Source organism: Cricetulus griseus, chromosome 2 (genome assembly GCF_003668045.3).
Source record: "Cricetulus griseus strain 17A/GY chromosome 2, alternate assembly CriGri-PICRH-1.0, whole genome shotgun sequence".
NCBI classification, from domain to species: domain Eukaryota; kingdom Metazoa; phylum Chordata; class Mammalia; order Rodentia; family Cricetidae; genus Cricetulus; species Cricetulus griseus.
Window position 1 is genome coordinate 43,122,505 of NC_048595.1, and position 16,252 is coordinate 43,138,756.

At 49.6% G+C, this 16,252-nt stretch overlaps 1 protein-coding gene across 1 annotated transcript in view; it reads left to right on the forward strand.

The window, feature by feature from the left end:
* Positions 1–16,252, forward strand: part of Mroh7 (maestro heat like repeat family member 7) — a 45,431-nt gene that overhangs the window by 22,391 nt on the left and 6,788 nt on the right. Inside the window, exons 14-19 of the mRNA XM_027402354.2 lie at positions 6,893–7,030; positions 9,301–9,415; positions 12,763–12,903; positions 13,554–13,733; positions 14,203–14,358; positions 14,970–15,092. Coding sequence (XP_027258155.1) covers positions 6,893–7,030; positions 9,301–9,415; positions 12,763–12,903; positions 13,554–13,733; positions 14,203–14,358; positions 14,970–15,092 — 853 coding nt within the window. The remainder of the gene's footprint in view (positions 1–6,892; positions 7,031–9,300; positions 9,416–12,762; positions 12,904–13,553; positions 13,734–14,202; positions 14,359–14,969; positions 15,093–16,252) is intronic.

The window sequence follows — 16,252 nt, forward strand, 5'->3', positions numbered from 1 at the left end:
CATCTATCTGGTCCTGTGGATCAAACCTAGGGCTTGGTTCATGCTGGACAAGCATTCTCTACCCACCACGGAGATGCCTCCCCAGACACTAGAAACACGATGTTATCGGAGTCTCACTTCTGTTCCACGGGCTGGTTCTGAGCCCCTTCTCTGCGTCCCAGGAGCAAAAGGATCAGTTATCCGAGGACCTTTACCCACTGCCACCCCTAGAGAGCTTGTCGTATTAGATGTGTATCACAGATCCACCAATGTTCTTAATTATTAATTGGAATATAGTATATGCACACTGGGGAGGGAGGGTATTAAAATCAACTCTCCTTTTCCTGTTCGTACCTCAGATATCTTCCCAAAAGACAAGCAAGTTTTTTTTTTTTTTTTTTTTTTCTCTCACGCCCTTTCAGGGGTAGTTAGTGTAGATGGGCACATGGGTTTGTAATCTATTTTTACAGGTCCTAGCCTATGACACAGGTGCACACTTGCTCTTACCCTGCATTGCGTCTTGGAGGTTTTCATATATACAGCGGCCTCATTTCTGACAGCTGCAGGGCAGCCTTGTGTACAGAAATCCAGTTGCCATGTGTGCAGCCCTCCTGATTCAGGCAATTCTTGCCCTTTGCAATTGCAGATAACTCTACTGTGGGCTTGCTTGCCTAGATGCTTGTGTGTGATTATATTTGTAGCATGGACTCCTGAAGGAAGGGTGGGGCATCAATGGGCTTCTTCAATGGGATGCTAAAATGTCTTAGGAATGCTTGATGAGCGATGAGAATTTAAATGAAGGGCTGGCGAGGTGGCTCAGCAGGTAAAGGTGCTTGCTGTTAAGCCCGAGTTCCATCCTCATGACCCACGTGGTGGAGTAGAGAACTGATTCTCTGACCTCTTAATGTGCTCTCTCTCTCTCTCTCTCTCTCTCTCTCTCTCTCTCTTTTACACACACACACAGACACACACACACACACACACACACACACACACACACACACAAAGATTAGCTGAGATGTAGTAATTCCTCAACTGTCCCATTTACAGTGCCTATATCTCCACATCCATTCTAGGGAAACATATTGCAGAACATTTTAATCTTTGCAAATCTGAGTTACAAAAAAAAATGGATTTCTTTCCTTCTTTTGTTTTGGTTTTGGTTTTGGTTTGTTTTTTAGGTCAGGTCTTTAAAAGGAATCACGATTCTTCTGCCTCATATATGAGAGTTGGGATGGCAGGGTTCCACCACCACACCTGGTGTGCTGTGTGTGTGTGTGTGTGTGTGTGTGTGTGTGTGTGTGTACGTGCATGTGCACAGGTGTGCTGGAGTTTTAGTTTTCATTTCTCTCATTTAAACAAAGCCGAGATTTAAATGGCATTTGTATTTCCATTTAAGTGTGCATGCTGCCCTTTGACCTTTTCATATGGGTTATTGGGGTTTTTACTCAGCAATATTTTAATTAATGATTTTATTTTCATCTTCCATATTAATTCATGAGGACTCATTTTATTAAAGGAACTAACTGTCACTTATATTAAATTTGGTCACTTAAGCTGTGATTATTTTATGGTTTTTTTTTTTGTCATTTCAAAAGTTAGCTATTTACATGGCCTGCTCATCAGTTTCCCTTTCTCATCCTTTTGTGCGTGGCACTTACAGAAGCATATTTAGAAGGGCAAAGGACAAGTTGTTTGTGGTTGGAAGCCTTTGATGCAGAGCTATCTATCGCTCATGCTTTGTGTTTTTGGCGGTGGGGGTAACTAATCTTTTGGAGCCCCCCTCCCAAGAGAAGGGTGGCTAATTTCTGCCTCATGGTTGTGAGAACTAATAGCCTCACACCTCACTAGAGAGACACCTGCCATCTATGCGCCCTCTTGATTCTCTCCCTGTGCTTGCTGGAGCTGCCAGGTTCCTGGGAAACAGCAAGAGAGGAAGGGGTGCTGCAGCCACAGTAGGAGGAAGAACACAGATGGAAGCATCTTTTTCTGGAAGTGATGAAGGGCATGGCTTCCAAGAGAGGAGGATTCAACTCGGATAAGACCACAGGACCACTGGAAGGAAGCCCTACCCATGGCCATGGTGATAGATAGCACACTCCGCCCACAGCCCGGTGACAGCTCATCTTGTCCATAGCCCAGTGACAGTTCACCTTATCCACAGCACAGTGACAGTTCACCCTACCCATAGACAACTGACTGTAATCACAGCACAGGCTATCCCACCTGACCAACAGCATGGTATCAACTTACCCTACCCATGGTCCAGTGACAGCCCACCCTACCTACAGCATGGTGACAGCCCACCATATCCACATCATGGTGACAGCCCACCCTATCTACAGCATGGTGACAGTCCATCTCACCTACAGCACAGTGACAGCCTATCCCATCCACGTCACAGTGACTGCCCACCTTACTAACAATATGTTGCCAGCCCACTCTGCCTTCAGCATGGCCATAGCCTGAGAAGTAGCAAAAGAAAAGGAGGCAATTTCCAGGCAGATAGGACCAAAGAGCCCTAATATGGTGCCTGGGTGAAGGAACTGAACAGTGCCCCCAAAGATCCATCCACCTGGAACCTGTGATTGTGACTTGATTTGGAAAAGTAGTCTTTAAGGGTATCATTACTCTAAGGATGCTGAGGTGAACTTGTCCTGGGTTAACTATGTGGGCCCTGAATTCCATGCTAAGGTCCTTGTGAAAAGAGGAAACCCTTGGACACAGCCAGAAGGTGGCTTTCCAGGACAGAGAGGACGTGGTCTTCTCCAAGCAAGGAAGCTGGTGCATGAAGGGAAAGGCCTCCTCTTAGTGTTTTCAAGGGAGCATAGCCCTGCCAGAGGGAGCACAGCCCTGCCAGAGGGAGCACAACCCTGCCAGAGGGAGCATAGCCCTGCCTGAGGGAGCGCAGCTCTACCTGAGGGAGCACAGCCCTGCCATCATCTTGAATTTGGGTTCTTAACTCTAGAACCAGTTATTTCTGCTGCTTTAAGGTTCCCATGGTAGCTAGCCACAGCAGCCCCATTGTGGGGTGGTCTTTGTGTGAATGCTTAGTGCTCTGGACTCAAATGACAGATGGAAAAGTCACCTACAGATGTAACAACAAGTCTTTCTGCCAAGCCACCCAAGTCCTGCTGCCACGTGGGTGCTTTCTGCCAAGCTGCCCAAGTTCTGCTCGCCACCACGTTAAGGTCCAAAGTAATGTACAGAGACTTATATTAGGTACAAATGCTGCTTGGCCAATGACTAGGATTTCTCATCTGATAGCTCAATCTTAATCATCATACATCTATATATTTTATAAGACTTATCTTATCAGATGCCAGAGGCAAGTGTCCTGTCTTCCCTGGGCTCACATGGTGACTCTGCGCTTTCTCCTACCTTTCCCAGAATCCTCCTTGACTCCTAGTTCCACCTATCTTGTTTTCCTATTGGTCAACAGTACTTTATTTATCAACCAATAAGACAAACATATACACAGAAGGACCTCCCCCCATCATACAGAAGTATGGAGAGGGGCATAGGCTATGAATGTGAGCGTTCTACTGATACCAGGTGACGTGTCTCATATGAGTTTGTGGAAAGAGAGAATCCTGGATTCAAGCTCATGACACAGGCATGGCCTGAAAGCTATGGCAGCCCTGGGCTTTTAAGCTGCTCTGGGTTGGGCCATGGCTCTCCAGTCAGCAGGAACTGGAGATGAGATTTCAAGGTACCCCTTGCTCTGCTTTACTTGACAGGCAGGTGTTTCCATCACCTGGGCCTCCTGCCTCTAGTAGCTGCCTCTTCCTTTTCATGGGTGCTTGGTATCATCATGTCCTTACAGGCAAAGCTGGGGGATTGGGTAGAGACACAGGGTCACTTTTGTCAAAATGTGAAGCCTGGCTGAAGAACTGAGGGGAGAGGAAGAAACTGGAATGTTATAGTTTTGGCCCAAGTACACATTCTTCTACAAGATTTTTCTCACAGCGGCTCTTCCTGCCCAGCTGTGACCTTTGAGCTCCTGAGCTCAGTGCTGCCCCAGGACAGTTGGCATGAAGGGGACCAAAGCTGACCTCACAGAGGGGCTGTGTAGGACGGGAGGCCAGCCTGGTTGCAGGGAGCCCTGATGGGACCTTGTCTGCTTCACGACGTTGTTCCTGTTGAGGTTGGGAGGGAAAGCCTATCTCCCAGCCCAGTCCTGGTAGCTTGGCTTAGCCATCTAGGAAGAGGGTGGTATGAGAGGTTGCATTCTCCCTTCCCTCATTCTGCACCTCCCCAAATTCAGTGTTGGAGCTTGAACACAGGGCCTCATGAATGGTAGGTAACTCCACCACCGAGCCATATCCCTAGTTTTACTGTTTTGTTTTGTTTTGTTTTGTTTTTGAAGACAGGGTTTCTTCTGTGGCTTTGGAGGCTGTCTTGGAACTCGAGCTGTAGACCAGACTGAACTCACAGAGATCCACCTGCCTCTGCCTCCCGAGTGCTGGGATTACTGGCGTGCGCCACCACTACCCAGCTGTTTGTTTATTTATTTATTTATTTTTAATTTTCAAGACAGGGCCTTATTGTGTTGTTAAGGCTGGCCTTGAACTCACTCTAACTCAGGCTGGCCGTAAGCCTTAACCTGTGATCGTCCTGCTTCATATCTCTGTACCTACCACCAGGCTTGTCTTGTACTTTTTTCTTTCCATTTTCATGTGTGTGTATGTGATATGCGTGTGTGTGTGTGTGTGTGTGTGTGTGTGTGTGTGTGTGTGTGTCTGCATGTGTGCGGGCACGTGTGTAGAGGTGTGCCTGCATGTGTGCCTTCAGGTTGATATCATCCTCAATCACTCTTCTGCCTTATTCATAGAGGCAGGGTCTCCTAATCAAACCCTGAGCTCATCTAGTCTCATTAGGGAGTCTCCTGTCTCTACCTCTGAGACTGAATTATACAGACTTTCACGCCCACCCAGAATTTACCTGAGACCTGGGGATTTGAATGCCAGTCTTGAAGCTTGTACGGCAAGTGCTGTCTTGTTCTTTTGAACACAGAGTAACCGGCAGGGGCTAGTACAGAGGCTGACTGACCTGCAGGTCTTGCCCTAGGAGCTTTGGTTTCCACACTGAAGTGCTATTTCTTAAACAAATGCATATATATATATATATACACACATATATATATATATTATATATATATATATATATATATATAATCATTCAGTTCCAGGGTTGACTGCAAAATGTTGTGTTTTTATCTCTATTTTTGTGTTTTTATCTCTATTTTTGATGCTGGGTATTTCCCAGCATCAAACCCAGGTCTTTCATACTTAAAAGCACCCACTCTATCACATGCCCAGCCTTTGCGTCTTTTGAGACAGGGTCTCACTTTGTTTCTCTGGCTGTCCTTGACTTTGGGGTTCTTCTACCTCTTCTCCCTGAGTGCTGGGATTGTGGCTGCCTGCCACCAAGTCTGGCTTAAAATTTGTCTTGAATCCAAAGAACCAACAGCTCCAAGTACCACGGAAGTTATGTCTACACTATGAACTCTTCAAGCCAATGTTTAGGTTTCTGGGAAACAATTCCATACATAATCTTATTTTAACAGTTTAGAATTACAGTTTGAGACTCTGATGTTTTGGCCAATGACAGGATGAATCTACTGACGGTGTGTTTGGTGCTCTCGAAGTGGTGGGACCTGAGAGAAAGGAGCTGCTAAGTGAGCCTCATGTGATAGTCAACTTTATTTAGAGTTCCAGACAGTTTATACCATGAGACTAAAGTTCTCTCATGATTCCAAGCTGTATATAATCATAAGGACAAGGTACACGTGGCAAAACCATGTTTTTCCACAGAGGCATATAGAGGACAATTAAACATTTATTTGAATAGCAAGAGCAAGCAATAATGAGTAATCTGAAGCAAATGTACTCCTATCCACTACACCTGGGAGGAGCATGAAAACACATTGGAAGAACAATCAAGAACAATTCTGTGTTTTGAAGAAACTCAGGTGACAGGACTCTTGTGGGGTTTGTTTGTTTGTTTGTTTTTTGAGACAGGCTTTCTCTGTGGCTTTGGAGGCTGTCCTGGAACTAGCTCTTGTAGACCAGGCTGGTCTTGAACTCACAGAGATCCACCTGCCTCTGCCTCCCGAGTGCTGGGACTAAAGGCGTGCGCCACCAATGCCCAGCTTGACTCTTGTTTTCTTACAAGCATTCAGAATTCTCCTCATGTGACTCCATTCTTGGACTGTGTTCTCAACAATCGTGGTTCCCCTAAGACTGTAGAAAAGCCCAGTGCGTAGCGGGCAGCACTATGTAAGCTAGAATAAGTACACGCTATGAAGCTCACACAGGGCCACCAGCTCTTGAGGCCTTTCTCAGAATGCATCCCATCAGTGTATGGCCTGTGACTTCCCACCTAAAGTGACAATTGGCTGGGCTAGACAGTCAGTTGGTTGTTAACAGGTGGCAGCACCCTCCAGGTTCCCTGAGCTCACTTGGGACCTCTGAGCTCTGCTCAGTTCCCTGGGTGTGAAAACTCCCCAGGCATGCAGCTAGGAGACCTTCCTGAAAGGCCCCAAGGCAAAAAGGTACTCAGGCACTGGTAGAAGACTGTCCTATGGGCTGCCAAGACAGCATGGCTTGATGGGGAGTGGGGCAGGGAAGAGGCAAGACATAGGAAAGGAAGCCAAGGAAGCTTGGCCAGCCAGCTCCTGCAGTAAGCAAGGCCCCCAAGAAAGGGACGGTGGAAGGGGTCTTTGTTTCTGTTTCCTCTCATGTTCTGAAAGCCATGTGTTACTTGTAGAGTCACCGTTGTGGACCCAGTGCACCCTGCTAACAGTGTAGTAGAGAGGAAGCTTGGTGGGGCAGGGGATGGGAGTCTTGGCAAAAGGGGCCGAGGAGAAGGCACACAGTGCCCAGGAGACTTTACCCCATTGTCTTGGCAGCTGGATGGTGAAGGTGGTGAAAACCCTGCTTCTGAAAATGGGATGTTCTTATGAGTCTACGTTCCTGGAGGAGAAGGGTGGCTGGGAGCTCATGGGCCAGGCAGAGAACCACTACCGGGGAGTGTCCCTGCTGGCAAGGTGAGGTTCGAACCTCTAACCTCGGTGGGGTAGGGTGGGACAGGGTGGAGCCTCCAGATCTTCAAACACACCCAAGTTTGCATCTCTTTGTTCCCTCCCATCTCTTCTCTGTACCTTGGGGAATATTGTCCTCCTAGTAGGGGACAACACCAGTGTGAAAGATGACATTCGGAGGCAAACTTGGTCCTAATGGTTCCTTGGGTTTGTAGATCCCTGAAATGATGTAGTTAGCTCCTCTTTTTGGCTTGGTGAGATGGCTCAATGGGTAAAGGGGCTTGCTGCCAAGGCTGCCAACCTGAGTTCAATTCCCTGGACCCACCTGGTGGAAGGCAAAACCCCAGCTCCCACTAGTTGTCTTCTGACTTCTACATGAGCACTGTGGCATGTGCATCCACTCTCATATAAATGAAATGAGTAAAAAATGTAAAAATAGTTTACTTAAAAGCTCTCTTCTAAAAAAAAAGTCAAAAAAAAAAAAAAAAAAAAAAACTCCCTTCTTCAGCCAGGCATGATAGTGCCTGCCTTTAATCCCAGCACTTAGGAGGCATAGACAGGTATCTCTGTGAGTTCAAGGCCAGCCTGATCTACATAGTGAGTTCCAGGACAGCCGAAGATACATTGTGAGACCCTGTTTCAAACAAACAAACACACACACACACACACACACACACACACACACACACACACACACACGATCCCTTCCTTTTCAGACTGTGAACTTTCCTCTTACGCTAACACAGTAATGGTGGGATGAGTGAGCCCGTTGAAAATGTGGCCATGGAGGCAGGCTGCCTGGGTTTGAATCTCAGCAGCTTCCTGACTGGAACACCTCTGTACGATATTCCACCTTTGACCTCTATTACCCATGGTTAATAGGGAAATGCTAGAAAGGCAGCCAGGTGGTGGTGGTGCATGCCTTTGATCCCAGCACTTGGGAGACAGAGGCAGTGATTTCCAGGACAGCCAGAACACACAAAATCCCTGTCTTGAAAAATGAAAGAGAGAGACAGACAGAGAGGAGAGCATCTAGGCTACTATCTTGGAGGCTGGTGGCCGGCCAGGGTTTACCTGTGCATATTTTGCACATGAACACATCTGGGTCATTTATCTAAGGCCACACAGCTAGGAAGTGGTAGAGTGATTTACCCTGTGCCCTCTGCCAAGTCTCCTTCCCTCCCTGGGCCTTCTTATGCTCGCTAGACTAGTGCTTCTTCTCCAGACACACACACCCTCCCCTGGCCACACAGGAGCATCTTGACTTCTGTGCTGGTGCTGTAACTCCTGCTACAAGAGCCTCTCCCTGGGCTCAGTACACAATCACTTGATAGAGCACTAACTGTTCTCCAGGAACCATGCAAAAAGGGGCTACATGGACCACGACTCCATTTAAGTTCATACCAGCACTAAAGAAACAGTACTATGACTATCTCAGGGTTAAACAGGAGGAAACTGAGGCCCAGAGATGTTAAGTGCCTGTCCCCAATCACACAGCAAATGCTGGAGTCAGACTTTGAACCCAGGCTCTCTCAGCGTCAATTCCATACAGGATAGATACTCCCCTAGATTCAGTGACCCATGGAGAACTGTGCCTGATCCTTACAGGAGAGCAAACACCAGGTCATCTTGGCTGGCAGCATGCTGCCCTGAGATCTGACCTCAGTGGGTGTGGCCTAAGGTCCTGAGAATGTGTCTTCAGGCAGTGTCCATGTGGTGATGATGCTGGCTGTGTGGGCGGGGGCTCCTGATCACCTGCTGGCTCAGTGGGATGAGTGAGGCTGCTGGAGCAAGAACTCTTGGTTGGGGCCACAGCTCTGCCACTTTCCATCTCTGAGAGCTGAGTCATCCCCACTCAGAGCCTTAATTCCCTCTATGAACTTCGGATACTTAGAGCGGCCTGTCTGAAAGGGTGGTGTGGAGAGCCCATGGAATGGCAAGGTGGGAGACTGGCTGCTGCTGGCCTCAGTGAGTGAAATCTCACACCTCCTTCCTTCTGCCTTGGCCTCCTGCTCCGTCCTGGGAGGGCTTCAGCTTGTTCAGCTTACTGATTTGCCCTGTGTCCTCCACCGAGTCTCCTTCCCACCTTGGACCTCATATCCCCATGCATATAAAGAAGCAGTTAAGTACAACTGACTCTGAGATACCACCCAGACGGAAAGGCTGGAGTCACAGGAACCGAAATGACACTGGCTGGCTAGGGTTTGTAGTATCACTGTTAGGCCTCCGGCAACAGGCCTTGTGGGACGGGGAGCCTGAGGGTCTGCCCTCCCCAGGGCCATGGTGCACTACTCCTGCCAGGAGCTGTGTCGCATTCTATACCTGCTCATCCCGCTCTTGGAGAGAGGTGACGAGAAACACAAGATCACAGCCACCGCCTTCTTTGTGGAGGTACTTCCTGGGAACCTGGGGACCTGGTGAGGGATATTCAGGGCCTTGAGTGTCATTGTGCTCATTTCTCCTGGGGAATAATAGCACTTTACAGTTTTCAAAGCCTTCCCGGGACCTTCATTTCTCTTCAATATGAAGGTTCCATAGGTCTCTCTCCTGTGTCTTCTCCTCTGCACCCCTGTACCCCACTTCCAGACTCTCCAAAAACTCCAGGCACCCATTAATCTTTGCTGGGCACCAGAGATACAAATGTGACCTTGACTCTACTCTGGTCTCAAGGAGATCTCAGTATGGCAGGGAAGACAGAGAACATCCCAGTTATAATGTGGGGTGCTATAGATAGTGTGACTTGCACTAAGCTGGGGGCAGTCATGGAAGAGCAGGAGACTGGAGGGAGGGGCCTCAGGGAGAGTTTCCTGAGGAGGAGGAGGAGGAGGAGGAGGAGGAGGAGGAGGAGGAGGAGGAGATATAAGCAGAGTACATGGCAGGAAGTGCCAGGCGGGCTCAGGGGACAAGTCAGGAGTTGGGAAGGGCGATGCACACTCACACTAATGGCTGGTGTTTATTGAGCACTTACTATTCCCCTGGCTTACTCTCAGAGCTTTATGCTAATTGACTCAGGTCATCCTCCCTCAAATTCCCTAACTTAGATACTAGTTCATGGCAGCCTCGGAGAAGGCAAGGAAGGCACAGCCGTTGATGGCGGATCCAGAATTCAAACCTACACCTTTGGTTCTAACTCTTCTGCGATGATCTTCCTTAGTTTACTATGGTAAAATCTCCACAACAAACAAGGCACAAAGGCCATTTGAAGTGCTCAGTGGTACTGAGTTCCTTCCTGTGGGTGTGTGATTGCAACTATGTAACTCCAGGACCTTTCCACCTTGCCCATCAGAAGTCCCGCTCCCCGTGAAAAACCAGTCCTCTGGTCCGCCCCAGCACACGGACCTTCTGCCCTCTGTCTGCGAATGTACCTGTTTGCAGCATCTCCTCCAAGCAAGAGGGCTGGGCTTTTGTGCCCAGCGATTTTATAGCCTCGCCAAGCTTATCCAGGCTGTAATCATCAGGTGTCCCTCAGAGAGGCTGAGAACATCCCACTTTATGTATCCACCCCATTTTGTTCTATCTGTGGGGTGACAGTATAGAACCTGCTGTGGTCCCTTCTCACGCATCTGATAGTTGTCATGTGGGGCTCCAGAGTCTGTAGAGTGGGGCTTACCACCTGCCTAGGAAGTGGGAAAGACAGAAAGGCTTCCCGAAGGAGGTGGTAATTTAAGCTGGTCCTCAACAGGTCAGTTCAGTTTGCCAAATGAGCATTCTTCTTGAAGCACATTTCTAACATTTCTGTCTCTCCAGGCTGTGAGGCCAGGGAGCAGGGACCATGTTTATATTGCATCACCAGGCCCAGCCCTGGGAAGGCCTTCACAGTGGGGCTGGGGTGGCAAGCAAGTACTTGAGAGAGCACTTTGCCTGGCTCCATTGCACTAGCAGAGCCTGCCGCCTCCAGAGAGACAGACTGGTCATGGGATCAGGGTTTCTGGGTTCCAGACCCAGCTTGGCCCAGTTCTTCTGGCCTCTGTGATCTGGTGAGATATCATTCATGTATGTCTGTCAAACATAACCCACCTCACCCTTGTGCCATTCCAAAAACCGTATAACTCTACAGAAGGGATTGTGTTGTTCAGAGACAGAGGAGGTCAGGGGTCACTCAGCTCAGAGAGTCTGGAGGTCCTGACCAGGTCTTCCTGAATCACTGCTCTATCCTGCTGGCTCTTTGAGCTTGCTCATGGCTGCCAGCAGGTTCTCAGGGGACAGGATGGAGGCCAGACCTCGACAGACCTGGAGCCCTGAGCAGCACCCTTGTTTCCAGGACCAGGGATTCCAGGCCAGGCTTTTCCCTTCTCCTCAGGAGAGAGGCCTGCATCTCAGTGGACCCACTACTTCCATGTTCCCTGAACTCAGATGTCACTACTAGACATCCAGAGTCCCCTCTCCATGATTATTTGTATATCTGTTTTTCCCAGTGGCAGTTTTCCTGAGACTCATCAGTGAGGCTATGGTGTCTCATGCCTGTAATTCCAGCTCTTGGAAGGCTGAGGCAGGAGGATTACTATGAGTTCAAGGTTAGCTTTGGGTTACATAGTGAGTTCCAGTCCAGCACAGGCTACAGAGTGAGACCTTGACTCAAAAACTAACTTAATTAGTTAATTAACTGAATTACCAATGCCCTGTAGGAGATATGGCTCAGTTATCAAAGGGCTTGCCTGGCACATGCGAGGTTCTGGGACTAATTGCTAACATTGCAAGTAAAAGAGATAGGAACCATTATCCCCTGTGTCTCACGCCTGGCCCACAGCCTGGTGTACAGCAAGCTTGAGTAGCTTGCATGGACAGACAGAAGGCAGCAATGGTGTGGTCCTTCCTCCCTTCTGTCTCCAATGGTTAGCTGGTAATCCTTCCCTCTCCTCCAGCTCCTCCTCCTCCCCATCCCATAGACATGACTCTCCACAGTGGCAGGCAAGGTGATAGACCATTGTTTGTGAGAATGAGGTGGCGAGAACCAATGCCTATTGCCTGCTGAAGGAAGGAAAGGAGGGTATGAGACAGCAGAGGGAGATGAGGGTGGGTTTTTGTTGATGCTCACCACGGGGACATGGAAGAAGAGCAGTCCTCAGAAGGGGAGGACTTGATTCATATGGTAATTGAATGGGGCACACATTCCACCCCAATTGTTAGACTGAGGAAGGCTACAGAAATTCAGGGGGGACAGAAGGGCACATGGAACATTGACATTCCTAGTTGCTGTCTCAGGAGGATGCCCAGAGTTCCTGGGACTGGGAGTGTTCAGCCTGAGGCTGAGTTTTGGAAGGGACTGTGCATACAAGTGTCTGTCCTCATCCAAGGGCATCCTGCTAGCACAGGAAGGACAAACTGGCCCGGTCACTTGAGGACCGGTGGGAGATGGCTGGCTAGTGGAGGAATGTGGAGAGCAGGGTGGACAAAAAATGAAGGAGGCCAGAGAGGCAGGCAGGAGCGGGGAGCGGGGAGCCGGGAGCCGGGAGTCGGGAGCGGGAGCCGGGAGCCGGGAGCGGGGAGCCGGGAGCGGGAGCCGGGAGCGGGGAGCGGGGAGCGGGGAGAGCCGGGAGCCGGGAGCTGGGAGCCACACGATGCAGAGGCACAAGGAAGAGACAACTTTAGCATTCCCATTAGTTTCTGATCAGTATTAGGGACAGCACTAGCTATCATCAGTTTTCCAAGTCTGCAGCTCCAGATGGAGGCAGATCCTGGGAGTCCCAGGGAGACAGTGGGCCATGTACCCCTCGGCTCAGTGCAGTTTGCTCTCTCAGCTGTTCCACATGGAGCAGGTGCGTCGCATCCCCGAGGAGTACTCCCTGGGGCGGATGGTGGAAGGCTTGAGCCATCATGACCCCATCATGAAGGTGCTGTCCATCCGGGGCCTGGTCATTCTGGCCCGTAAGTCTGAGAAGGTGAGTAGAGGGTTGAGGGAAGCCCAGCGTTGCCAGGCCCTGGCCTGGAGGGAGCTAGGACTCCAGGCTGTCACAGCCTCTCAGATGCAGGTGGCTGGAATCAGTCTGTGTCTGCCTACTCTCAGCGGCCCCATCTAGAAAGTGGATCTGCCAACACAATCCCTATATATCACATCCCTTTTCAGTATTTCCTGATCCAGAGTTTGCACATGTCCCTATAGGCAATATATAGACAGGAAGGGGCGGCAGTAATAGTCCTATCTTGTGGGCTCAGGAGACTGAAGTATGGACGGGTGGTGTAAGCTTGTCATTGTAGAAACTGCCCTATTTTCTCTACTAGGTTCTGTTGTGACACAGCTTGGGAATAGGGGAAGAGCATAGACTCAGAAAGTTAACTTGTGATAAGGGGTATCATCCACCTGGGGCCAGAGGAGGGAATAAGCCAAAAGGGATTCAGTGTCTCCCAGCAGGAGAGAATCAGAGAGACCCAAGAAGGCTTTAGGGAGGGAGTTCAGAGCAGGTGGCAAGGTATAGGCAGGGTGTGGAGGTGAAAATAGGGCTGGCTGCCCAGGTCTTCTGTGGATGGGTGGCTGGATCTCCTATCTGCTGGCCCAGGCAGAAGCCACCTCCACCATGCTTCCGTCCCACAGATGGCCAAGGTGCAGACCCTGCTGCCCTCCATAGTGAAGTGCCTGAAGAACATGGATGGGGTGCTGGTGGTGGAGGCTGTCCAGGATCTCAAGACCATCTTCAAGGGGCAGAGCAAGAAGCAAATGGACAGCTCAGTCTATGTGGAGATGCTGCAGATCCTGCTGCCCTACTTCAGTGACGTAAGGCGTCGGGAGGGGGAGAGGAAGAGGGTGGGAAGGGGAGGGTCAGCCAATACCTGAGGTTGCAATATTTCCCATCTACCCATCTACCACACTGGGCTCTGGGCATTGCTGATCCAGATAAGAGGAAGGGGCCCCTCAGCCCAACTGCTTTTCCAGAAGGGAGTTCTTTTGTGATCAGTTTTCCCAGAGAAGGTAGACTTACTGTTAGTGGTTGGTCCAATGGGGACTGTTTTTGGCAGTCCCAGTTGACACAAGGGAATCTTTAGAACAGTGGGACATGGCTGGGCAGAGTGGAGAGCGCCAAGCCTATGCTCAATGAGGAGGGAGCTGGCCCATGTCAGCCCCACCATGTGGCCTGGGCTCTTCTCTGTCTTTGAGCCAAGAAGATCTTACGAATGAGGGACGGGAAGGCTGTGGAGCCTTCTCCTGGGTGAGAGGTCCCCCCTGAGCCTCCGGTTTGTCCCAGGAAAGAGAAGAGGTACAGGTCTCCTGCATCAATGTATATGGAAAAGTGGTTCAGAAGCTACGGCTGCCCCGCACCCAAGCCTTGGAGGAGCAGCTGACCAGCACGCTGTTGCCCCTGCTCCTCATCGTGCAGGAGGGCAATGCCAAGGTGGGCCAGGTGAGAGCAGACACAGGTGCCTGGTCCTGAAGGGGCACCTCCTTTAAAGGACCAAGCCAGGATTGGGGCCAGTCCATGGAAAGCAGATATTTACATCCAGCCAGGTGTGTTTTCTAGAGGCATCTTGGACAGGAACCCCGCCCCCCCCCGCGCCCCCGCCCAAATAGTTCACTTGTACCCTTCTTCTCTTCCTTTAATCTTTACTTATTTATTTGCAATACTGAAGATGAAGCCTTACTTAGGCTTCATGAATGCAAGGCCAGCACTCTACTACTGAGCTACAGCCTCAGTGCTCCCATTCCCGCCTTTCAAACAGGACTTGGTTTTCCAAAATCCAACTGAAAAATCATGTGTGTGATGCGTGAGTATGGGCACACATGCCACAGTGTGCACATGGAGGTCAAAGAACAACTCTGAGGAGTTGACTCTGTCCTTCCACCTCTTCATGGGTTCTGGGGATAGAACTCAGTTTGCCAGGCGTGAGTGGTAACCCCCTTGATGCACAGTCATCTCATCAGCCCCCAAATCCAGTTTTTACATAGATACCCCCCCCGGAGATCTTCTGTCCTGGAATTCCACACTGCTGGTATTTTCTTCCCAATGGTCTGCAGAAATGTGTGAAGACCCTGGTCCGCTGTTCTTGCTTCATGAGCTGGGGGTTGCCAAAAAGGGCTTACAGCCAGAAGCCTTGGGAAAACCAGCAACAGACAGTGATGAAAATTTGCAAGTATCTTGTGAGTGCTTCCTGTAAGTTTACTGACTCTTTCCAAGGGTGTTGGAGGCCAGAAGTCATCCTTCTCTCCTCCTCTGTTTCATACTCTGACTGGCTGTCCACATTACTGTCTCCAAGCCATTGGCCCTTGAGCGTTCAACTCCATCTCTGACTTCTCCTCTTCTAGAGTCCTCCTCCTCTGAATCACAGGATACCTCCAATGCCATCAAGCTGTTGTGTCTGTCTGTCTATCTATCTATCTATCTATCTATCTATCTATCTATTTTCACTCTCTCTGTACTCCCCCCCTCTGTGTGTGTGGGGGGCTAGGGACCGAACCTGTGACTTCATGCATGCTAAGCAAGTGCTCTACTACTGAGTTACAGCCCCAGCCTATCTATATTATATCTTCTGCCTAGACGGTCTTCCTTTTCTTTTCTTTTTAAAAACTTTTTGAAGCATGGTCTCACTATGTTTCTCAACCTGGCCTAGAAGTCACTATGTAGTTCAGGCTGGCCTTAAATTCACAGTGATCTTTTGTCTCACCCTCCTTAGTGCTGGGATTAAAAGAATGTGTCACCATGCCTGGAGTTTTGGGTCCCTTATCTGCAACAGAATGTCCAGGCAGTGTTTCTAGTGACAAAAGTCTCATCAGTATGCCCACAGGGTGGGGATGCTGGGGGTTGGGGTTCTGGGGTGTCAGAAATGCTGAATGTTCACAACTCTGCAGATTTACAGTGGCCTCAGAAGGCTGGGAGGTGCTCTGCACTGAGGAATGACATTTGTGGTCACTGACTCATGCTTTCTCAGACCTCCTTTCTCAGTGATCTCTGGGAATAGCTAAGCAGAGAGTAAGCCACACACATGCTGTGAAGGTGTCACTGTGGGTCATGACATCTGGGGAGGTGTGCCATCTAGTCCCGCTTTCCCTTCCCTGTTGACATTGGGCATATAGGAGGGAGTCCTAATGGTATCACCCCTGTGGAGGGGAGAGAAGGGGGCAGGGATCAGAGCAGGGAGTGGAGCTGTGGTGTGGTTTTCGAGTTCTCAGACAACCTTGAACTAATTTTTCCAAACTGGCACCAGGGTCAGCTCATTTGTTTGTTTTTACTATTGAGACAGAGTCTCACTATGTTGTCCAGGTTGACCTAGAACTATTAAGAGTTCAGTGATACTCTTGTC